The sequence below is a fragment of the Xenopus laevis genome, chromosome 8L, assembly GCF_017654675.1.
Source record: "Xenopus laevis strain J_2021 chromosome 8L, Xenopus_laevis_v10.1, whole genome shotgun sequence".
NCBI lineage: Eukaryota > Metazoa > Chordata > Amphibia > Anura > Pipidae > Xenopus > Xenopus laevis.
In genome coordinates this window covers 79,981,648-80,005,761 of record NC_054385.1, presented here as the reverse complement: position 1 = coordinate 80,005,761, position 24,114 = coordinate 79,981,648, and the positions used below count along the sequence as shown (strand labels likewise).

Genomic DNA, 24,114 nt, shown 5'->3' with positions numbered 1-24,114 from the left:
AGAAGCACACAAATTCAAAATGGCCAAATATTTTGTTCCACTCTAAATTGTGAGGTGGTTATTTATCAAAATCCCAAATTTTTCTGATTATTTTATTTAAAAAGTCCATCCAAACTAGAATCCACGATTTGACCTTATTTATTAATTAAAAAAGGACGATTTATCGGATCCGGGGGAAAACTCTATAAAATCAAGTGAAAAGCCGTATTTTTGCACGAAAAGCACAAAATAGTCGGATTTTCGGGGAAAATTTCCAGCACAGACCACAGAAACTTCCAAATAGGGTACAGACCTCTCCCACTGACATATACAACAGCAACAGGTCTGAGATGGTGGATTTTTGGATTCTGACTTTTTGCAGTCTCGGGATATAATAAATATTGAATTTTTCAAGTTTTTGGCAATCAACTTTAATAAATAAACCCCTAAATCTTTTGCTAAATCTTAGCATTTTTCCAAAATTCGAGAAATTGAAAACTTTAGAGTTTGGTTTAAGCTGGCCATAGACGCAAAGATCTGATCGTATGAATCGAGGATTGGTACGATTTTCGGAACGTGTGTGGAGAGTCCCGACATTTTTCGTCCGGCGGAGATCGGTCGTTTGGTCGATCGGACAGGTTCGAAAATTTCTGTCGGCTGCCGATAATATCTCTGCGTGTATTGCCCATCGTACGATTTTCAGTGGGAGACTGTCACTAGCTTTGGTTGGACATAGATATCGTACGATTGCTGTCAGGGGCAGAACATTGCTGATCTGTTCTTTTACTAATCTGACTGGTAAGACTTTGATCTGAATGGTTAGTGGCGGGTCGGGAGATGGGAAAGTCCGATCGTACGATGATTCGTATGATCGGATCTTTGCATCTATGGCCAGCTTTACAGCAGCTTATCTCCATACGTTCTTGAATACAAAATTAAACACATAAACACAGGAGTCTTCCCAACACGTCCTACATAGCATATTTCAATCTTTCTTCTGAACTAAAACTGTTAATTACCCCTGATTAAATGTACTTGTCCACCTCTATTTTTTGAGATTGTGTATAGGCCTGTATTTCACATTTCCAGGAGCTACTACTAAAACTAAGCATTGTGAATTACGGTTAAAGACAAAAGTGCTAACAAAACACATGTTGAATAAATATATTTATTTCCAATTTAGGCAAAACATGAATACCTCTAAAAGCAATAATTCCTGAAAGTGCAGTTTTGGCATTTTGTGAATGACATGCCCATGAGTTAAATCCATTACATAAAATGCAAAAGGTAAACAATCCAGGTTAATAGTAAGAACAAAATCTCAAGAATAATATTTCAATACTATAATAAACTGCAGGAAGCAAGAACACAAGAAAGAAACTACAATATGCAAGGTTTAATAAGAATAAACTATATACATTTCTGTATAAGGAATGGATGCAAAGATAATGTAAAATGATGTACTGCATTTAATATGCCTGCATTGCCTTAGTCCTGTGAATGCTGCATGATATATATATTGATAAGAGTCTGTGCTTTTCAATGGACAGGGAATGTTTAATCAGTTGTTTTCTGGAGGGAGTTGTTTTTCACTTCTAGATTTGGGTTTAGGAGTCTGCTTTACTGAATCTGGTCTTATTCTCTAGGAAAAATTATGTATTAAAAATAATTTGTCAACAATACTTTGAGGGGGTATTTATTAAAGTCCAAATGCTCCAAAAATTCTGAAAATTTCTGAATTTTTAGTGAAGAATTTTTGAGATTTATTATGACCTGAGGCTGCAAAAAGTCAGACTCTGAAAATACTTCATTTTCATACTTCGACCTTTTGAGGTCCTGTAGAAGTCAATGGCAGAGGTTCTATTTGCAATTTGAAGATAGTATTGTCTGCGCTGGGTTTCTTACGATAATCTGAACATTTAGGGCTTTTCTGACAATCTGAAAATGTTGCAAGTCTTGGTTTTTGTCGGTCTGATCTTTTTGTTTATCAATAAAAAAATTGATAAATAAGGGTAAATCGTGGATTCTAGTTTGGTCTGACTTTTTTTTATTTAACAAAATCAGAAGAATTTGGATTCTGATAAAAAAAAAACCTGAATGTTGAGTTTATATAGCCTCAGTATTCTCTAAAAATGTAAACATAAATTGATTCAAGCAGCAGATAATATTAAGTATTATTGCCAGTATTCAGTTGATTTTCATCTTGTCTTTCAGTTTGAGGCCAGGTCCATATGAGCTAATTAAGACAGAGTCCTGTTTGCAGCCACACCAAACATACTTGGCTGTCATTGAGGAAATAGAACTTAAATATAAGAAACAGCACATCGCAAACCAAGTGCATTTCTCATAGTTTCTTTGATCTTACTGGAAAAAAAAAGTTTACAACTACTGTTTGGCACAAGTCTCTGACAAGGAGTATTTTGAACAGCTAGAAATATTTGTGCAATTTTGTTATTATTTAAGAAATGGCTGCACATGAGAAAATGGAAAATGCCTAGGTCAATGTATCTGAGCAACAGTTTAGCGAGAACTGGTTTAGATGAAGAATTAGAAAGTGCAGAGCATGTACGAGCCTCTGAAGTTTAGCCAATACGGAGCACTCGGAGTGATGTGTTAAAATCATTAAATTTTAATAGTCCAAGTTAAAAGAAAGTAACAGCGTGTCAACATACCAAATATCATCAGATCATCCGCTTTACGCGTTTCATGGCTTCTCGCCACTCCATCAGAAGCGTACGCTTCAAAACATACTTGGCTGAAGAAGCGTACGCTTCTGATGAAGTGGCGAGAAGCCATGAAACGCGTAAAGCGGATGATCTGATATTTGGTATGTTGACACGCTGTTACTTTCTTTTAACTTGGACTATTAAAATTTAATGATTTTAACAAATCACTCCGAGTGCTCCGTATTGGCTAAACTTCATGGATTTGACCCTGAGGGGGACAGATGTTACGTGCAGCATGGAGGTGAGAGTGTGAGAGAGATGTGATGCTCCCCGTACCTGGCTCGTGTTTATAATTACATGTACGAGCCTCTGCAGTAATTTGACAGTATAGGCTAGCCCCTACTATTTAGTAATTACACCAGGCTAATATCACAGATGTTATTCCTTTCTGTTTCTGTAGATTTTGCATAGACTTTATTCTGTAACAATACCAGTAAACTACAGCAAGTACAGCAGATTGGAGTCACTATCGTGCATGTATCAAGCTCATCCCCATTAACTACAATGGAAACCAGTCAGTGACAATGTCCAGCCATAAAACAAAATTGTGTGATTAATATTCGAGTCCATTTTCACCTATATACTTTTAAAACTTTTACCTATCACTGGTGACAGTTTTATCATTTGGCATAATGGCTTTAAATCCCTAATAACAAATAGGTGGACTGGCAACTTCCTAGTATTATATATTTTGCTGTACTATTAAAAACACAAATGCTTTATTTTTTAACACAATTAATATATGAACATGCCAAAGCCTACAGGACTCAAAATGTTTGCTGCTCTGTGTATGCAAGATTAAATCATTACAAAATGCATGATAGCCTAACTAAAAGCATCATGCAACAGTAATTACCAGTAAATTAGTTTTAGTTAAGACTTGGTCTGTCTTCACTTTAACAATGCATCAACACTACTGTAATACTTTTCATGAGCAAGCTCAATTCAAACAGAAAATATGCAAAATATTTCACTAGAAGAGAAAACCAGGGCACATAAAGCTGCAGCAATTTATATGAGAGATTTCAACCAAAGATTAAAGATCATCTCTACCAACCACATTGAAGACTGTATCATATATACACGTCTCCAAAAAAGAAAACACAATTGGGCGATGCTACAATGAGATGTTAGATTCAATATAAATGAAACGCTGTGTATAAGCATGGTTTATGTTATAGGCAAATCCCAGGTATTAGTTTTTACTGTCCATCTCTTTTAAGTGCTTCCAGTCTCTGCAGAAGTGCATTTCCAAAGGCCTCCCGGTATGCTGGACTGATAGAGTCCAATAAAGAGTAGACAGTCTCATGGTACTGGCTGCACAACCCTTCAGCAAGATGGTCATATGCATAACCAACCACCTGGAAAAAAAATATAAAGGCAATATTAAGATAAAATGAGCAGCAAAATAATACTTATTTCCACGTGTTTCTTCACAACTACCCTTCTCCTTGGTCAATGCCATCGCAGATTAATATCTGGAACTGCCCTAAGCATGCCCCCTTGCATAATACCTCGCCTACACAGCTGCTACAATTGCAGTACAGTCGGGATATGTGGCAATTGGGCCAATACTCCCTGTTTACCAACTTCACCACCAGATTTAAATGCAAGTGCCCAGTGGTGGGCTGGGGTAATTAAAAAAAATATTCCAGAATACTTTTTCTACATTTTCTACCTTTAATGCAATAATTAATTTAAAGGGAGGTTCACCTTCAAGTTAACATTTAGCATGTTATAGGATTCTAAGCAACTTTTCAATTGGTCTTCATTATTTATTTTTTTTTAATAGTTTTTTAATTATTTGCCTTCTTCTTCCAGCTCTTTCCAGTTTTCAGATTGGGGTCACTGACCCCACCTAAAACAAATGCTCTGTAAGGTTACAAATGTATTGCTATTGCAACTTTTTATTACTCATCTTTCTTTCCAGGCCCTCTGCTATTCATATTCCAGCCTCTTATTCAAATCAATGCATGGTTGCTAGGGTAAATTGAACCCTAGCAATTAAATTGCTGAAACTGCAAACTGCAGAGGTGCCGAATAAAAAGCTAAATAACTCAAAAAACACAAATAATAATGAAAATTTATTGTAAAATGTCAAAGAATATCACTCTCTCTGTCATACTAAAATTTAACCCACATTTAATACATAGTAATACATCCTTTGACTGAAAAATATCCCAAAAATTACCGGCGCCTTGTACTACAGCTATTTAAAGGGGTGGTTCACTTTATGTTAACTTTTAGTATGTTATAGAACAGATGATTCTAAGTATCTTTTCAATTGATATTTATTATAGTTTTTGAATTATTTGCCTTCTTCTTCTGATTCTTTCCAGCTTTAAAATGGGGGTCACTGAGCATTTTGATGATGCACAATCGCAGGCATCCAACCACTGGTAGCTGACATGTAGAAGAACTCCACACTGCAGATATAACAAGTTACTCAAGATATGTCCAGCTATTGTATTTAAAAAAAATATGGCACTTACGGTTGGAATCCTCTGACCTTTATACTCATACAAAGTATTGACTACGGCTTTCATTCCCCTTTAATAGTAGTTGACTGTAAAGTTTTCATAGAGATCTGTGCTTTTTTCATAGATTTCTTATTATCTGATTTCCCATCAATAATTGCAAAGAATTGACATAAATTAATGTCACTCTAGGCAGGGAAGTTCCCACAATGGAGTAAAAAAATAAAATAATATATTTGGCTGTTGCAAGAAAACGACCAGGAGAAATTACAGTCGCTAAAACATAGTTGAGTTGTGAGTTGCTGAGACCGTCTTGAATATGTAGCACAGTATTGGGCATACTGGATACGTTTTCATTTGTTTTACTCTTTCAAAACACTTACCCTTAACCCAGCTTCAGTGAGTTCCAGGCAATATCTGGTTCCTTCCTTTATCTCAACATTGATGTAAGCAACATCCACTGCACATGGTAGAGTTTTCGAAACAAACATATTCCCAACAGCAAACAGTACATCATTTACAATAGCTTCAGCCTCCAAACACATATCCTTCCCCTCAGTTCCTTCCAAATCTCTGAATTCAGAATCATCTTCATAAACAGTATTAACTGGCAAATCCATTGGGTTGTAGTCTACTTCCATTTTCTTAAAAAAAAATAAATAAAGAAGACGAAGTAGTTAAGTGAAATAAGATTAGACTGCAATTATACTAAAAGTCTGTCAACGTCTGAATAAAGCACCAATACCTAAAAAAAAACATTGGTAAGTATATTCATGTGTAGCTTATCTATAAAATAAGAGTGAACTGAAAATAAAAATCAATTGCTAACCTGCTTTGATTAGTTCCTGCTATACATGCGAAAAGATCAAAAGATGAGTGTCCATTTAAGATAATGTATTCTTTTTGAGCAATACTCACAGTATTTACGCCTGCTCTCAATGGAAAGCAGTCCATAGCTATTTCATTGTCACTACAACAAATTTATCCATTGTGCCATAGGCCTTAAAATAGTACCATCTCAAGATGCAAATCCAAATTTACACATAAAACAGTGGTCTAATGGAAATTCATGCAGCATTATTTACAGATTAGTATAGCTGGGCTATGTCAGGCTGGTTTGATCATTTGGCCCTTGGGCCAATGATGAAATAATAATATAGGCATTAATGTGAATGAGGACCCCATCAATGAATTGATGTGAATATCGACCTTATGGGTAAATCAAAACCTATTCAGGCCCATCAGCAAGCCTCATACACGGGCCAACAAGTGCATCTTTAATCGGCCTGTGTATGACCAGCATAAGTTATTTTTTTAGAGATTAAGGTCAAAGACAAACGCAAAGATTCAGGGAGATTTAGCTGCCCAGCTAATAATCACCTCTTCTTCGGGCGACTAATCTCCCGCTGGCTAGAATCTAAATCACCGGTGGGATGGCACTCAAAGAGCTTTGTTCTCCGAAGTTGTCCGACGAGGAAACTTTGGGCAACTTCGGAAACGGAAGCGTTCCGAGTGCCATCCCGCTGGCGATTTAGATTCTAGCCGGCAAGAAGGCAGTTCTGGGAGATTAGTCACCGGGCGACTAAATCTCCCCGAATCTTTGCATCTGTCTCTGCCCTAAGACACAGATATAAAGTTTAGAGGGACTATCCCAAAGTGTGATTGCCACAATCAAGAACAGAACACAAGTCAATGTTGGCAAAATAAATGCTTAGTTTAGATCCTTCCTACAACAAATTTCACATAGTCTCTAATTTTCAGACTTAATGTCCAATAACATGCTTAGCAGTTACCCATTCACATACACACATGCTGCAATTTAGTACTCGACTGAATTGGGCCAAAGACTCGCTTGTTTGGTAACTGCCAAACAATCACACGTTGTTGGAAAGCATTAAATTAATGTATTCTTACAAACAAAGCCTTACAATTAGCCAACCAAGTGATAAAGGTATATTTACATAGGTTTGCCTGCAGCTGAACTGCCCTGCCTGCCTACAGTTGTGCCAAATATAAATACAGCAAATCATTACACATACAAAGGATAGTTATCCACAACAGTAAGGTCACCTAGGTAAGCAATCATTCAAATGTCTTTTAGGAAAGATGATCGACAAGCCAAATACTGATAAACTTCTTTTTGGGTACTACTGAGATCCGAGTTTCCAAATCTAAATAAACATGCTAAACGGTTTATTCAGCTTAAGAAAGGAACTAAAACGTTCTGAAAGCTTGCTATGACTTTCTTAGCCAATAACATATCACATTTATACCACCTTTTTGTTATTTGTTTGCCTAAACAGTGGTCTAATACAAACTAACGCAGGACCATTAGCCGATAATTGCGTATAACGCCATAGGATCGCAATCTCTTCTAACATTGTACTTAAAGGGATACTGTCATGGGAAAAAACATTTTTTTCAAAATGAATCAGTTAATAGTGCTGCTCCAGTAGAATTCTGCAATGAAATCCATTTCTCAAAAGTGCAAACAGATTTTTTTATATTCAATTTTGAAATATGACATGGGGCTAGACATTTTGTCAATTTCCCAGCTGCCCCTGGTCATGTGACTTGTGCCTGCACTTCAGGAGAGAAATGCTTTCTGGCAGGCTGCTGTTTTTCCTTCTCAATGTAACTGAATGTGTCTCAGTGAGACATGGGTTTTTACTATTGAGTGTTGTTCTTAGATCTACCAGGCAGCTGTTATCTTGTGTTAGGGAGCTGCTATCTGGTTACCTTCCCATTGTTCTTTTGTTTGGGTGCTGGGGGGAAAAGGGAGGGGGGTGATATCACTCTAACTTGCAGTACAGCAGTAAAGAGTGATTGAAGTTTATCAGAGCACAAGTCACATGACTTGGGGCAGCTGGGAAATTGACAATATGTCTAGCCCCATGTCAGATTTCAAAACTGAATATAAAAAAATCTGTTTGCTCTTTTGAGAAATGGATTTCAATGCAGAATTCTGCTGGAGCAGCACTATTAACTGATTCATTTTGAAAAAAATGTTTTTTCCCATGACAGTATCCCTTTAACACGAATGCAAAGAAGGATTAATCTGGAAGGCAAAGGCAAGTACTGAACGATAACCATTGCCTGTGTACACACACACACAGCAGGAAAGGCCCGAGAATATTATTATCCAGCCTAGATAAAGAAGTAGGGCCTTATAAGCCCTACAGTATCTGGACTTTACCAGCCCAGCTTTCTCACTTTTACCTGTAATTATTTCTAGTGCAGCAGATCAGGCGTATCGCGCAGATTCTAAACTACAATCAATGACTTCCGCTGCCCCGGCCAAACCCTCACTTCCGGTTCATGTCAAATTCACCAACTTCAATAACAATGCCTGGCCAAGATAGGAAGCAAGCGTGCCAGGATTACAAATGGCGTCCGTAGACCTGCGTTATTCTCACAACCCGGAAGTGATGTCATTGTTTATGTCTGGATCCCTGAGACAAGCTGATCCGGAGAGTGAGAAGGCAGCTTTTGGGGGTCGTCAGGATTAGAATTTTATAGCATGGCTGCCAGTACAGCACCGTTATCCTCCTACAGAAATCCGACGAATGGGAGGGCTCTACCTCTGCTGATCCGCTAAACATGGGCTTGAGATATCATACAGCTGATAAAACGTGGCTTAAAGGCCTTTAATAGATATACAAAATATTGTGTGACTTTGTGAATGCCCAACGTGAGTGACGAGTTAAAAGTGGACAAGTAATGGTCCATAGGTATAAATGAGTGTGTGCATGGCTTGTGTAGGTTGTGTATGTTAGATGAGAGTGCTCGTGTTTACATTAGCAGTTAACTGCACCCTAGGGTGACAAAGTTAATCAGGCTGAGTGATCATATAGTCGCTAGTAATCATGCCTTGGCCTTTCTCTGAGTCCATCAAGAAGCGGGCCTGCAGGTACCTGTTGCAGCGATATCTAGGGCACTTTCTTCAGGAAAAACTCAGCCTGGAACAGCTCACCTTGGATTTGTATCAAGGCACTGGCTCTCTGTCACAAGTTCCCTTGGACAAATGGGTAAGGAATGCAAACAGCCATGCAATATGCCTGAAAATGCATGGAACGATATTGTATCTTACTACAAATGTTGCAATTGGTGAAAAAAAAGAAAACAAAAAAGAGAAATAGTCGTATATGTGTACACTATTAAAAGAAACGATCAATCGATGCATTCATATACTATTATTTATTTTTCTAACTACAAACAAATCAACCTTGCTGTTTGTTAGTGTGTTTAAAGTTGCACAAAATAATAAATTGGGGGCAAAAAGTGTATGTGAAACGATAACAAAGATTATTTGTGAAGTGGTTTATCTTTAAAATCTTTGCATGTTATCCCTGCAGGAGAAAGCCCATATCAGCTTTGTCCCCATTTATTGTTTCTGTTCAATGTCCTCTCTTATTACTGACAGTGAAAATTCAGCATGGTACACTTAAACAGTTGTCATTGTCTATAATTGAAGACAATATTTAACATTTCTCCTGATTTTGCTACTACTTTTCCTCTGCCTATTTAACTTGGTGGTATGACTTCACCCATATCTATGTTATTTGACCTATGGGATGTGCAGCAAGATAAATGATTTCCAGCAGAGAAAGAATAAATGGTCTTCATTTACTGACACCCAAACTGAACCAGCAAGGAAAGCAATGTGTTTTTAAAACGTGGCTGTTCTGCTTTATTTGCCTAAAGCCAAAGTGCAGTTCTTTAACATTCCCCCAACTCAAGATTTTCCTAAACATTCCATTTTTTTTTGTAAAGGAAGTTCTGCTATTCTAATCTACACAGATCAGTGATTGCAAAGTATTGGATCTTTGAATGTATGAATTACAGAGTATTCTTCTCAGGCTACTGCCTAATGACTTTCTATTTTCTATGTGTGACCGTTTTTCTAATATTGAAGAGTAAAGTGTAATTTTTCACCTTCTGAAGCAACCCTGGGAGGGAGGGGGTCGCCGACCCTGTAAACTGTTCTAAATGGATACATTTATTATCTTTGTCCCTGCTGAGCAGAATCTCTGGGTTACATTACAGGCAGCTGTTGGAATTGATACAATAGTTGCTAATACTCCAGAGATGTTGCTGAGTAATGTATCCACTAAATGTTGCAAAATTGTAGCAGAGTCTGCACCTGAATTACTGAGCTGCCAGATTGAAACAGCAGAGACAGGACTTGATTACAATGTAATTCTCCTACCGCACACCTGTAGTTCACCAATCCTGCAATTGGTGGTTCGTTCCTTCCGTTGACCCGGCCGGGTCCCTTAGCAACCAATATGTATAAGAAACGGATCCGCACACACGCTGATTAATGCACTCGGGGAATATCCCCTTTTATTCAGCCACCAAATAAATGTTTGGTGGCTGAATAAAAGGGGATATTCCCCGACTGCATTAATCAGCGTGTGTGCGGATCCGTTTCTTATACACATTGACAGCAGAGACAGGGGCATTAAACTTTAAACTTAGATTTTGTAAAAACAGTCAAAATGGAAAGTAACTGAGAAAAGTCTTTATTTCCCTAATTTTTCTGGTTATAGTTTATTATACTGAAGTGGGAAAGCAGGGTGTGAGTTCTCCATTGCATGTTCGAATATCACTCATGAAAAAATGTGAACAATAAATTTATTAAGGTATTTTTCCATCTAGAGTCTAAATGAAGTACTGGAATCAGCAGATGCACCTTTGGAGGTCACAGAAGGTTTTATACAAACCATCTCTCTCTCCATTCCATGGGGCTCCTTACTGCAGGATAACTGTGCACTAGAAGTGAAAGGACTTGAGATGGTCTTCAGGCCAAGACCTCGGCTAAGTAAGTAAAATTTTCATGCTGATTTTTTTATATTAGAGAAAAACTGGAACAAATGTAAATAAAAGGCATATGTATAATATAAAGTAGTGTTTTGTAACACTCAATATTGTGCTTCATAGCAGAGGCTCCAAGTAGTGTATTGTAGTTAAAATTACATTATCTGTGTATTAAATGAATAGTCTTTATGGCTACTCCTGCCATTTTTGAGGGCCTTTCTTCTGTCTTTCATTTACACAATATTGTCAGCAGATTAAAGGAACACTAAAAAAAATTTTACTAAAAAATCTATTTTACCGTGCACTAAGATAAGCTCTATCCTGCACAAAGTTTACTATTTGCAATGCTTTATTTAAAAATACCATGATATAAGTCTGTTTCCCGTCTACTGAAATAAGGTGATGGGGCGACATTCACTCTGCGACATCCTTCATGCGGCACTCAACATATCCTCCTAGCCTGGACTCTCCTTACAGCTGTACGGAGGTTTTTTTCAGCTGCATTGTTTCATTTGTTAGATTGATTTATCTCTGTAGCACAACAGGTCAAAGCGTTTTTTCACTGCTCTTACACAAATAAATTACAGAAGAAGAAACACTGCCCACATGAACCCTCTCCTAGCGTGTAAATTACATGAAGATGGAGATATATTACAAGGCAGCTGAAAAAAATCCTCAGTACAGCAGTAACAATGAATTTCCGGTTTTGGCAGAAGTTGGGCTAGGAGATGTTGAATGTCGTATGTGAGATCTTGCAGTGTGAATGTCATCCCATCGCCTTTTTTTTTTAGTAGATCCGAAGCTCAGTTATACTGAGGTATTTTTAATAAAGCACTGAAAATAGTAAACTTTGTGCAGGTTACAGCTTTTATTAGTATAGGGTAGAATAGATGGTTTACTTAATATTTTTAAGTGTTACAGTTTCTTTAAGAACTTGGAACTAGTTTGAAGCAGACAATGGTGGATTAAGCACAAGGCCTTCTGTGATGTAGTGTTGCCAGTGGACCCATCGACAGCATGTGAATATCTAGCATGGCACAGACATTTTGACTTTCAGCAGTACTGTCTGAGTTGGTAGGAAATTGAACCCCAAATCACTCAACTGTCTTAAAGAATAAGTAAGCCTTTTATTTTAAGATCCCCTAAACAGCCCTCAGAATAACATATCTACATGTCTACTACACATGAACACTGTCTTTGCTCCAATGGAAAGCAGTGAGACATGCCCAGTGGACACCTTTCACAGTCTAAGAGAGAGTACGAGTGCACAGAAAAGAACACGGCCATTGCTTCATTGCTTCCTAGTCAAGTAGCTAAGAGAGCTGCAGTTGCATTGCATGTGATACAGAATGCAGAGAGACAGGTATATTTTTTCTGGGGGCATTTTAGAGTAATTTTAGAGCAGTTTACGTAAGTCTAAATATTGTCATAATACAATTCAGAAAATGTAATTTTGTGTACTGTCATTACAGAATCAGGAACTGAGCCCATGTATTGGTCAAGTTTTATGACTAGTAGTATGCAGCTTGCTAAAGAGTGTCTGAGCCAGAAACTTACTGATGAACAAGAAGCTTCTCAGCCATTTGAGGGCCTGGAGAAGTTTGCAGAGACCATTGAAACAGGTTAGGTTAATAATTGAGGCATAGCATTATTTGCTGCATGAAAATGTAATAATGTATGATTGCAACTTCTTGTATAATCATTCACTATATATTCCGTTATATTTTTATATATGTAAACAAAATTATTAAACTCTTTCTACCTATGTGTTTTGTCTTTATAGTAATATACTGGTATTGATATTACTGCATATTTGTGCCTTAAGTATATATATATATATATATATATAGCAACATATAACAATTTCGCCTTGATCTTTTTGTTTTAGTCTTAAGGAGGGTCAGAGTCACTTTCATTGATACAGTGTTTAGAATAGAAAATGTTCCAGAAAATTCTAAAATGGGTACTGCGCTTGAAATTCGAATAAGCAGGTGAGACGGCATTATGAATTTGTCTGTACATACATTATTCTAAGGCTGTAAATATAAACTAATTTTCCTGCCATGTATTTTCTCATAGAATTATGTACTCTGACGAGACAGCAGATGATCACTCTGGAGTGAATGTGCACCAGCCCTCGGCATTTGCCCATAAAGCTTTAGAACTTTGTGGGGTTTGTATTTTCTTGGATGAATTTCCAGCATCAGCAAAATGTTCCCCTGTATGTTCTACATCACAAGTGGTAAGGGATTTGCAAGTTTTGTTTTCTGTACAGTGGGTAGGTTCTTGAGGTAGATTCATGACTAGCTTGTTTATTTTCATATAATGTTTATTTTACTTATTTTCCCTAGGAAAATGAGCCCAAACTGTCACCCAGCTGGAACCCGAAGCCTGTATTTGAGCCACATCCGCAATTCACAAGAAATATACCAGAGGTTGCCCATGCAGGACCTGTACAAATTGCAACATTGCTTGGTAAAATTGAGCTGGGCCTTATCCTCAAGCAAAAAGAAGTACTTCCAGGAACAAAGGTAAACACTTTGCCTCAACCAGGATATTTTTCTGCATATTCTTAAATGAAAAATTATGCCATCTGAAGGGAATTGTGATCTCTATGGACAAAAATATTTAAATTAGTTCTGTGCTACTTTTTAACATTCTAAGCATTAAGCACTTTTATTTATTAATCTTTTCACCACAGTAAAAAAAAAAAGATAAATAATATGTTATTGTATCAGCAAGAATTGATGTTGTTCATTGGGTGTGTCGCTCAAAGTGAAAGTCATGACTTTGTAGCACAGTGGGTTGGAGTTAGCAGCTTTGTATTATATTGGAGTAGACACTGCTTTCTTTGTGTCAGTGCTTTTTTTTTTTTGTTTGTCTACAGAATAGGAATCATTTGTGGTTGCAATAAAAGTTTTGAATGGTGATAACTTTGTTTTGGTTTCCTAACCTTTCTTTAGCTTGACGTGGATGGTCGGATTGGTTCTTTTCATTTCTTCCTATCTCCACGTCAAGTTCACCACCTTCTTGACTTGGTGGCAGCAATTGCTGGTCCTGGTAAGTATAGCACCCCGTTTTTATCAGCAATAAAGTACTCTCATGAGGATTTTTATTACTAAAGATGCTATATAGAAGACAATAGGTTTTTAAAATAGTTTAGTGGTTTATAAAATGTAACTCTTTAATCTCCACTACTTAGTAGCAGTGATCAAAATGGAGGAGATAGCTGAAGATAGCTTCCCACTTATGGCATTGTAAGCACCATGAGTAGACTCAGGTACGCAGCTGATGCATAAAGATGGACAATAATCTAAGGATTGGAGCTTCATGCTTCACTACCTATTGTCATCTGTGGGAAGAAATCCACAGTGATCCTTACTGCTTTGAATGCCACTACAGATCAGATAGATACATATACCTAAATCCTTACTGTCACCAAAGCATTGATACTGGCCATTGTATTTGTCCTATAATTTAAATTTTTATGAAAGTTCATTTTTTGAGTGGAAATAGTGCACCAAAATTTGTGAAAATGAGCCAATTTTAAAAGGAAATGTATTTAATTATTAAAAATCAGGGCAACAGTCCTTCCACTTTAAATTAAATTCATAAAAAAACAAAAAATTTTTTTGGTGTTAAAAGTATTGCTTAAAACAAAATGAGCAGTCATGGTGGGAGGCTTCTGTAGTTCTCCTTTATGAATAGGGAATAGTAAGTGATAATTCCACTTTTGCATGTGAAAACACAATAATAACACAATTTTGTGCAATAATATTGGCAATAGTTGTCACTGCTGTTCTGTGAACTGGGTCCTATACTGTATGTCAAAAAATTTACATAAAGCAGCAAGAAAATTGAATTGAAAATTTGAAATACTAAACTAAAGAAAAACAAAGAATAGTATACTGTGCAGGTTTGCTTGTCTTTTAGGGAAATAAAAGTCTCCCGTGTTCTTAGTATAACAGAACCTAAAACTTTGATTGTAAGCTCTGCAGGGAAGGCATCTCCTTCTTGTCTTTTTGACTCTTGTCTTGTAACTGTACTTTTTATTAACTATTGAAATCACCTCTATTTGTTCTATTCATTTATTGTTCTGATGTACAGCACTGCGTACATAAGTAGTGCTACATAAATAAAACTATACATACATCTAACAATTGATATTTCCAGAAAGTTTTGGTCGACCACCTTTATCTAACAAAGAAAGAGGGAACCGCCCAATGCAGCAGGAGGATGAATTTCATATACAAATGGAGCTAAATCGGTATATACGGAAAGAGTCCTTACCTGGAGGAGTATCTTCTGAACACAGCTTTTATGAAAGCGACACTGCAAAAACCCCCTCTAGTCATGGTACCTACTGTCCTTTTGTAGAAAAGCATAAATGATTCACCCCAGTGTTCAATAATGGTACATTTATAGCACTGGCCATATTATAAAACCAAAGATTTTCTATTACCATCACTGCTTAATTCATTTTAATCTGTTTTATTTGCACATCATGGCGTATGACTTGGTGCTATGTTGTAGCAGAAGATTAAAGTGGTTTCTTTCCTGTCCTAGATGAAGAAGTTTTCTTCTCAATGGCAGATATGGAGACCTCTCATAGTCTTTCAACTCTTCCCCCTCTTGGAGATCCAAATACAGTGGACTTAGACCTGTCATTACCAAGTACTTACACTAATACTCCAGCAGGATCACCTCTGGCCCCCACCATGGTATGTGTTATTTTGTCAGTGCAACTGTTTGGAGGTTACCTTGCCTATACATGTGACTGTTCTCCAGAGCTAAGGATTGTTCAGGGACTATAGAAGATATGCAGGTCATCATTATTTATGTAAAAAACCGGCAATTAGTTGGCATTTTACATGAAAATGAAAATTTATTATAAACTTTAAGCCATGGTAATGAGAAAATTTCTAATTGCAGTCAATTTAATTCTGTACTGTTTGCAAAATATTCAGTATCCCCCTCTCTTCATGCAGGAGTTGAGAGGAGTCGAGAGTTTGAATAGCAGCTATAAAACTTCATTGGTGTGTGCTTTCTTTGCCTAGACAATGTATTAGCACTAACTGTCTTTCAGTTAGTGTTCAATCAGATTTTTACTCTGGCTCCTGGCCTGCATAATGATAAGTGACACAGATTGCTGAAAGGGAAATTCTAACGATTAACTTAATTATTTCAGAAACATTTCAACTGATTATATTGAGAAAGTTTCTTATTTTTATGAAGCTCATATAAAATGTTCATTTTTGGGATATTTCCTTTTTAAGTGAAAGTTGCAGCAAATATATTATGTTTTGGGCAATGGAAGACACTGGGATTAGCATTTTAATATCATTTTATGGGGCTTGATGGTCATAGAACACTGGTGTACACTAACACTAACTAACACTAACTAACACTGATCAACAGGTTATTGGCCAGCCAGAAACAACAACAGTTCTTTTAATTTAAACTAGGCAAAATAGGGGAACACATCTACTTGTTATTTACGAGTAAATTGTATGTTTCCCATTATTTTGCTACAAATTTCACTTTGGAAGAACAGTGGCAACAAATATCACACTACATAAAAGTAGACTTTTATCTAAATGACTAACGAAAAGAACACAAAGCAAGAAGAGTTTTGCATGTTTATTTAATGTTGATATTTAGATTAGAAGAGCAAAACACTGTACATTACCATTAAGGAAGACAGAAATGATAATTCTAGCTTGCAGTACTTGAAAGTCCAGTCTTTGGGATTTGTTGAAATCATAATACAAAGGCTGACATACATTTCTATTGTTACTAAAAATTAAATAACTCTAGTTCTTAGTAGATTTTTATATCTGATTTGTTTTAGATGCAGCATGCTTGGACTGACTATCATGAACATTATAAACTAGATGAACATTTAATGAGAGGAACTTCTTTCAGACATCCCATTGTTCACCCAAACTCTCTCAGAAGGACCTGTGAGTAAATTTGATCTGGTTTGTCAGTTTTAACTGTTTGTTGTGTTCAGCAGCACTAGCTAGCTCAAAGGGAAGCTCTTGAATACTCTTGAATTATGTGGTCTTAAACAGGCCATACGCATACTGACAAAATTGTTTTGAATGTTTTTTGGTACTTGTTTGCTGACCTGAAGATCTTAACCAATATCTATGTACTCTGTATATCTCTTTGAGCAGGTTTGAAAGTTTAAGCTGCTGATACACCATGTGCGTGTATGGGGCATTGGCAGATGAAATAGTGAAGAGGTGCCACAGCTACTCTTCATCTGTTGTTCTTATTGCTCCAGCAGAATCAGTTTGCAGTGATTGCAGTGCATTTGGAGTTGTTTAAAATGCACATGTGTATACAAATATGTTTCAAATGCTAGTAAGTTAAATCCATGCCTGGGATTCTTCTTTCTGATTTTTTCTTTTGGCTCTGCAGCATTGCCTTCCCGTTCTGTGTCCATGGATGAATCCAGACCTGAGCTTGTGTTCCGACTTGCCATAGGCTGTTTATCTGTATCTGTTCTTCACATTGACCCTCTGCCACCAACTGAAACCAACTCAAACACTAACCCCCTTACACCCATGTCACATGATTTCTTCAGCCACATTGAAAAAATGGATCTGATAACATTTCCAAAAGATGACTTATTAGGTTTCCGCAATATTTTTGCTGAGGCATGTCCTCACGATCATCTTAGGTATGATTTTTTTTTTTTGCTTATACTTCTGAAATCAATTATTGCCTTTTACAGGTGGAATGTTTAAATTTTCATGTCAGCTTAAAATAGTTAATAGAATAGGCAGACAAATAATTTAGTTAACAATAACTCAAAAGTCTCAGTGGAAAATTACAGTTCAGTCTTCATACTGCAATTATTTGCTGATTTAACTACTCTGGTAATGTACATCTGTTATTTGTCTTCCTTCCTTCTCACCTAGTGGCTGTTCTTGTTTGAACCCCACTGATTTACATAAATTTTTCCAATTGGATCAGCACACTGACTTCTGTCTTCATGACTGCTGTCATTCTCTGTTTATAGCCAGCGAGTTATGCAAGCAGCTCTTTAGTAACAGTTGTAGGGTGAACTGGTTGGAATGCAAGTTTGAAGATAAATATCCTGCAAACATAAAAAAATAGATGTGTATGATCAGTGCACTTAAATTAGCACATCCTAGCAAGAGTTGCACTACTCCTTTAAGATGAGAGATTACTCGATTCTTGAGTTTATATAAGTGTGTCAAGAGAGGCAAACGGTTCTTTGTGTCCGTTATCTATCTTTTGATTTTTTCAAATTTTTTCATAAAGGAAAGTTCAAGATTGAAGGAGACAGCCAACACAATTAACATACACATATTTTTCTTATAAAACTGTTAAGCTTTAACTAAAAGTTGATAGACAACTATAACTGATTTTATCAGTGCCAATTTGCATAAAAATAGATCTTAAAGTAGTTTTTAACAATACAGTATTTGTTGAAGATCTGTAATAAAAAATGATGAGCTGAATGAAACAGAAGCAACTGTGTAATATGTTTCTTAATCCAATTATTTTGGTGAACATTTTCAGATACCAAACTAGCATTTTATAGTAACCCATTTAGAAGCCAGCCAACACCCTATTCTTGCATCCCAATAGATTTATAGGTACAGATATGAAAATCTCCCATGAGCAACGGCAGAGATCTGGTTTGCGAAGCTTTAGCACTGATGTCTGTATTGGCCATACTGAATTCCTAGAGTGCCTCTTTCCTACTGATTCTCAGTCTGTTCCTCCTCAATACACAGAGGTAAAAAGTAAATTACATTGTTCTTGACTTTAGATCTTGATGGAAACTTAGCAGTTTTCTTTTATATTATCTTTTCTTTTAGCTGCTAAGATTTGACTGCAATAAAACTGGGGAGACTCGCACCTCACCATGCATCCATCTATACTATAAACATTCTGAGAACAGAGGGCCCCAGGTAAGAAGATGTGGGGGGGGAGGTATGTACAATAAGCTAAATCAGTGTTTATCTCTTTCTTTTATCCGCACACACCCCTTCTTTTAACTCTTAAGACAATAAAGAAGTCATCCGTTCTTCACCAGGTAGACTTCTGTTGTTTTATCATTTGCTACTACAGGAGTGCCCATACTTTACTAATGTGGGGTCTACTTTTAGTGATGTTGTCCCATTATGGTCTACATCCATAATATCTCTGTTAGCATTCTGTTCCATAAAAATATTACTTAAATATTATATTGATTTATAAAATAATTTATATTACTATAATTACAGCTATTTCTTATGTAACCGTAACAGAATAAATATCTGAATGAAAAGAATAAAACAGGAGGGTGATTTAGACAAGCTGTTTGTTGACAGTGTCTTGAGATCTACTGATCACTAACTACAGGTCTATTGGTAGATCCCGATCTACCTTTTGGACACCCCAGTGCTACTATGTTATTATTATTGGAAGACAAGCAACCAAATAAGAGTTTAAATGCCAAACTGTAGATCTTCATAAAAAATGAGAACGAACTTAACAACCACAAAGAGTAAGATAAAAAGATGAACACCAACTTCACATAATTAACTGGTCATTCTATTATGTTTTACAGGTAGACCCTCCTTCTCCCAGGCAAACTACCCCCCGGGGAGATGCCCCATACTCCATACTTACCCCTCGCCGCAGATTCTTCCAGCGTCCATCTTCTGCATCCTCGGTAAGCTGACTGCGAGATCGGTAATTTCTGTGCAATTTCTGTGTAATTCCTTGCATGCGCAATCAGCAATCTGCTGCAACTGCGCATGCGCAGAAATACCGATCTCACAGTCAGCTTACAGAGGACGAAGATGGACGCGTGGAACTTCGCTCGAAGAATCTGCAGCAAGGGTTAAGTATAGAGTATGGGGCATTTCCCCGTGGGGGGGGAGTAAGCCTGGGGGGAGGAGGAAGGGTGGTCTGCCTGGGGTGGGGGGGTACGGGTTTTTTTCAGAACAGGTTGATTTCTCCTTTAAAAGCCCTGAACATTTTTAATACATTTATATTGGAAAGTTGCTTACACTTATGTTCTTTTATTAGGCAGATTTTTATTTCGGGGTTGACTTGACCGTTACACAAAATATCATTCACAAATTCCGGATTGGAAATAATAGCCATTTATTATTATATTCAAATAAGTTAGATACTCGTGATTAACCCTTACTTATTTATCCCTTTAGTGGAATTGAGGTCTGAAAATTAGTTTCAGATAGAATTAACTCGATTAAAAGAAGAAAAAAAGATAGCAAGAGAACCCCTCTTCCAGAGGGGTTCTTTTTTTCTTCTTTTAATCAAGCTATTTATTATTGTTAATACAGTATTTTCATACTTTATAGGGTAGCTCCGGAAGGCTAAATTCTGCACCTCAGAGATCCGAACTACAGATTAAATTAGCTCCTTCTTCTTGTGAGTTGGATATTAGTATAGTCGACAGATTAAATTCCGTTCTTCAGGCTCAAAAAATGGGAACTATAGAAATGATGACGTCTCATTTGTACACCTCTTACAACAAAAACATCAATCTGGTAGGTACTGCTTATGTTTATCTGTTTTCCTCTCTATTGGGCAAAGTAAAAGTTATTTACAATTATTTCCCTTTTCAAAGGGAAAATAATGAAGTTGTTCTTGAAATGGCAATAGTTCTGCAGTTCTATGAAATGGTGCAATCTGGATAATGGGAGGAGTGTGATTTTGGTGGTTAATTTTAGTTAGTAGGCAGCTTGATGAAGGGGGAGGGGCACAGGGGACACAGCTTTTCAGTTTGTTTGCTTTTGATGCCTAGCTTGCAAGTCAGATACAAATGCAAAAGCTTATGACCCATATGTCCCCCCTCCGTTCACTGAGAGCAAATCAGGAAGTTGGATTCTGGCTATTCTATTAATTAATATCCTGTCAGGCCAACCTTTATAGATTGTTTTTCGCTGACTATATTGAAAACTTTTTTATTTTGAACAGCCTATCTCTTTATCTAGTTTTTATTTTAATTGAAGACATGTTTTTTTTTAAGGTTTTGTTATCTTTTATGGACTTTTTCATGACATGGCTTAAAACACACTGCAATGAAATCAGAATTCCTGTGTCAGAGAAAACTATGCAAATAAGTTTTATGTCAGTGCATAGTGATAGCTTGCTTTATTTATAGTATATTTGTTACCTGTTTAACATGAGTTCACCACACATACAACTGGATTCGTTATTTTTTAGATCCCTTTATATTTTTTTTAAATGACCTGATTATTGTTGGAGATGATAGGGGGGCTTTTTAAAGTATCCTTGTGCACAAAATGTCTTAATTTAAATGTGAGTTCAGAGGATCTCTGTGTCTGTACCTGTACTTGGAGGAAACCCACATAAACATTGGGAGATCATATTAACTACTTCCAGATCCTGAGTGTCCTTTGTAAATAAAACATTGGACTGAAATGCAGCAATGTTAAGCACCACTTCTCAAATATGTTTTTGGATCTATGTTGACCGATTTTATAGTGGCTGACATGTTGACATTTTGAAACATTTGGTTAAACTTCGTTTTTGTTTTTTACAGCACAAAGCTTTTGCAGAAGTCTTCTTAGATGATTCCAGAACACCTGCTAACACACGAGTTTCAGTCATGGTCTCTGCACCAGTATTAAATCTTGCTGTCCGATTCCCTATACCTGACCTCCGATCAGACCAGGAGCGTGGCCCATGGTTTAAGAAATCCCTCCAAAAAGAAATCCTACACTTACATTTTTCAGATGTAGAGTTTAAAACTGAGATTTTTGACGGTTCAACACCAGAACAAATGAAACTTGATTTGACCTTCAAAGAGTTAAATGGTATGTATGCAGAATACATTTTGTAATACAACACAACATTGGGGACACTTGAGAAATCCAATATACGTTGTATCCTTTGCATTCTTTAGGAGCCTTCCAAGAAGATGATGACAAGCCCCAGATCAATTTTTTCAGAGTATGCAGCACCCTTGATGGTGATATTACATCATCTGACAACTTTGATTGGCCAAGGTTTGAACATGTTTTGTCAATTCTTATATTAGGATATAAAAGCATAAAAGGGGAATTGTATAGAATAAGATAGAATACATTCTCATATATTCCAGAGTTCTCCGTGAACTATGGAGGCTGAAGGTTTCATTTACTACCAATGCATGCTTGCTTTTGTTTAAGTAAGTTTTGCTTCTTGTTTAAATCAGGAACAAACTGTTTTTTGTTATTTCTTGAGCTAAAAGCAGGGAAATTTAAGCTATTCTGTTTGATCTTTGCGAGGTAAATAGCTAGATTACCAGTATGCAGCTTCCTCCATTCACTTTATTCTTTCACAAGCATGGATCTGTTATGCAGGGGATTATCTGCTAATCTTGTTTTCTCTGTCATCTCAGGGGGACACAGGGAACTCTTGGGGTCAAGCTCCACCCTCCAGGAGGCAGTACACCTCTTTTAAAATTAATGGGGCGTGTCTGGAATCAGGCTTAACCCAACACACTGTAGCAATCCCTCAGTTTTTAAGTATCCTGCTTACAAGGAGGATGAACACGTTCTTCAAGACAGAAGTATTCAGCACTTATGGGGTGTCACCAGGAGCAGGGTTACCTGCATCCTTCAGAGAGAACCCCCCCCCCCCCCCCGAGGGATACCTCACCAGGGTCTTTCTCTAGCCGTGACAGGCTATACCGACCAGCACAGATAATCCTGCAACCCGGTAGGGACAGCTGACAGTCTGACTGGTGAGGAACTGGGGCGAGTATGATCTCTGATTCATGCTAGTTTCTCCCCGGGTTGCTCTCCCCCACCTTAGCCCTTCCTATTACAACTTACATCCCCTCTGTGTATGCAAGCCTGGTCCCCCGCACCTTCCCTTCCACTCAGGCACCCATCGCTTCACACGGAGAGTCGGGCTTCGTGCACGGCCTCCATTTTCATTTGCGCCGCAATTGTAACACATCGCAGGAGGAGGTGCCTGCATCTGACTGGAAGCTTTTCGGCACCATTTTCGGGCCAGCATAGCCTCGCGCTACCTCTGGAGCACACACATCCTTTCCTGACTCTCTCACCAGTGTCAGCAAGGAGGCCACACTCAATTACAGCAAACGGATCCACACTAGAAGACTTCAGGCTACCCCTAAGGCCCTGCTCTCTCCCTACAGACGGCAGTACCTGGGGCAGTGACCACCACTCGGGCTCCTGGCCCAAGGCACCTTTCTCGGTCAGCCATTCTTTAGCAGGTACCCGAGCCACTGCACACATGGCAGAAGGTAAGTCAGGGGGACTTTTCCCCAGGGGGGGGAGAGCACAAGCATCAGCAGCGCAGGTGACTTATTTTGCTTGCAAACACTGTCAGTCAAAAAGCCCCAGGGGGCAGGCTGAGACCCTCTGCAGACCTTGCTCCAAGGGGCAGGGGCCTGTACCCACCCAGGGACCCAGCCTCCCTCCCAAGACACTCCAGCCTGGGGATTCCTTACAGGATATCACTGCACAGGATGGGGTGGCGGGCACCTCAACAGACGCCCCCCCATTCAGCTAACGCAGTCTATGGCATCCCTGCAGAGCCTACCATCTATTGCTGATAATTTGGGCAAAGCCCTAGCTAAGATGGGTCAAAAGCCCAGAGGACAGCGCAAAAGACTACCCAGCCCCAAAGGTGACGATGACACCCATCCCCCTCAGACTTGTCATCAATGTGAGGGGACGTTTCTCATTCAGAGGACGAACTCCACCATCTGATGTTTCCTCAAAAGCAGAAGAGGAGAATGAGGAGGACACTAGGTGCAGAGATGTCCCTCATGACGTAGACAATATCATTAAGGGTGTGATGAATATGCTAAAAATTACACAGACAGCAGAACAACAGGCTTCATCTGTGAGTTTATTCAAGTAGAAACACATGTCCTCTGTATGTTTTCCATCACATAACTGCTCAGTATAACACAAGAGGAGTGGAACTCGCCGTATCGAAAGTTCCAAGCTACCTGGAAATTTTCTTAAAACTACCCATTGCCAATGGATTTGGTGGACAAATGGTCTATGCCCCCAACAGTAGATGCCCCAGTGTTGAGACTATCCAAATCCACAGCTTTACCAGTCACGGACTCC

General features: G+C 37.9%; 2 protein-coding genes across 2 annotated transcripts in view; one reads left to right on the top strand and one right to left on the bottom strand.

Moving 5' to 3' along the window:
• Positions 1-1,133: 1,133 nt before the first annotated feature.
• On the bottom strand, positions 1,134-8,532 carry gskip.L (GSK3B interacting protein L homeolog). Its single transcript, XM_018230493.2, has 3 exons — positions 8,402-8,532; positions 5,566-5,826; positions 1,134-4,066 (listed from the first exon to the last, which is right to left on the bottom strand). The coding sequence occupies exons 2-3, from the start codon at positions 5,821-5,823 to the stop codon at positions 3,908-3,910; spliced, it is 417 nt and encodes a 138-aa protein (XP_018085982.1). The 5' UTR covers positions 5,824-5,826; positions 8,402-8,532; the 3' UTR covers positions 1,134-3,907.
• atg2b.L (autophagy related 2B L homeolog) overlaps positions 8,407-24,114 on the top strand; it is a 54,335-nt gene continuing 38,627 nt past the window's right edge. The window contains exons 1-16 of the mRNA XM_018230491.2: positions 8,407-9,210; positions 10,844-11,006; positions 12,475-12,624; positions 12,891-12,993; positions 13,082-13,244; positions 13,354-13,533; positions 13,966-14,062; positions 15,176-15,358; positions 15,569-15,723; positions 16,854-16,965; positions 17,429-17,690; positions 18,629-18,779; positions 18,862-18,954; positions 20,356-20,544; positions 21,564-21,837; positions 21,927-22,029. Coding sequence (XP_018085980.1) covers positions 9,049-9,210; positions 10,844-11,006; positions 12,475-12,624; positions 12,891-12,993; positions 13,082-13,244; positions 13,354-13,533; positions 13,966-14,062; positions 15,176-15,358; positions 15,569-15,723; positions 16,854-16,965; positions 17,429-17,690; positions 18,629-18,779; positions 18,862-18,954; positions 20,356-20,544; positions 21,564-21,837; positions 21,927-22,029 — 2,540 coding nt within the window. The 5' untranslated portion in view covers positions 8,407-9,048. The remainder of the gene's footprint in view (positions 9,211-10,843; positions 11,007-12,474; positions 12,625-12,890; positions 12,994-13,081; positions 13,245-13,353; positions 13,534-13,965; positions 14,063-15,175; positions 15,359-15,568; positions 15,724-16,853; positions 16,966-17,428; positions 17,691-18,628; positions 18,780-18,861; positions 18,955-20,355; positions 20,545-21,563; positions 21,838-21,926; positions 22,030-24,114) is intronic.

Bases quoted from the DNA above. Each gene is read 5' to 3' on its own strand.
- gskip.L (XM_018230493.2), bottom strand. From the start codon at position 5,823: ATGGAAGTAGACTACAACCCAATGGATTTGCCAGTTAATACTGTTTAT. The intron at 4,067-5,565 runs GTAAGTGTTTTG...TTTTTTTTCCAG, and splicing joins TCACTGAAGCTGGGTTAAGG to GTGGTTGGTTATGCATATGA.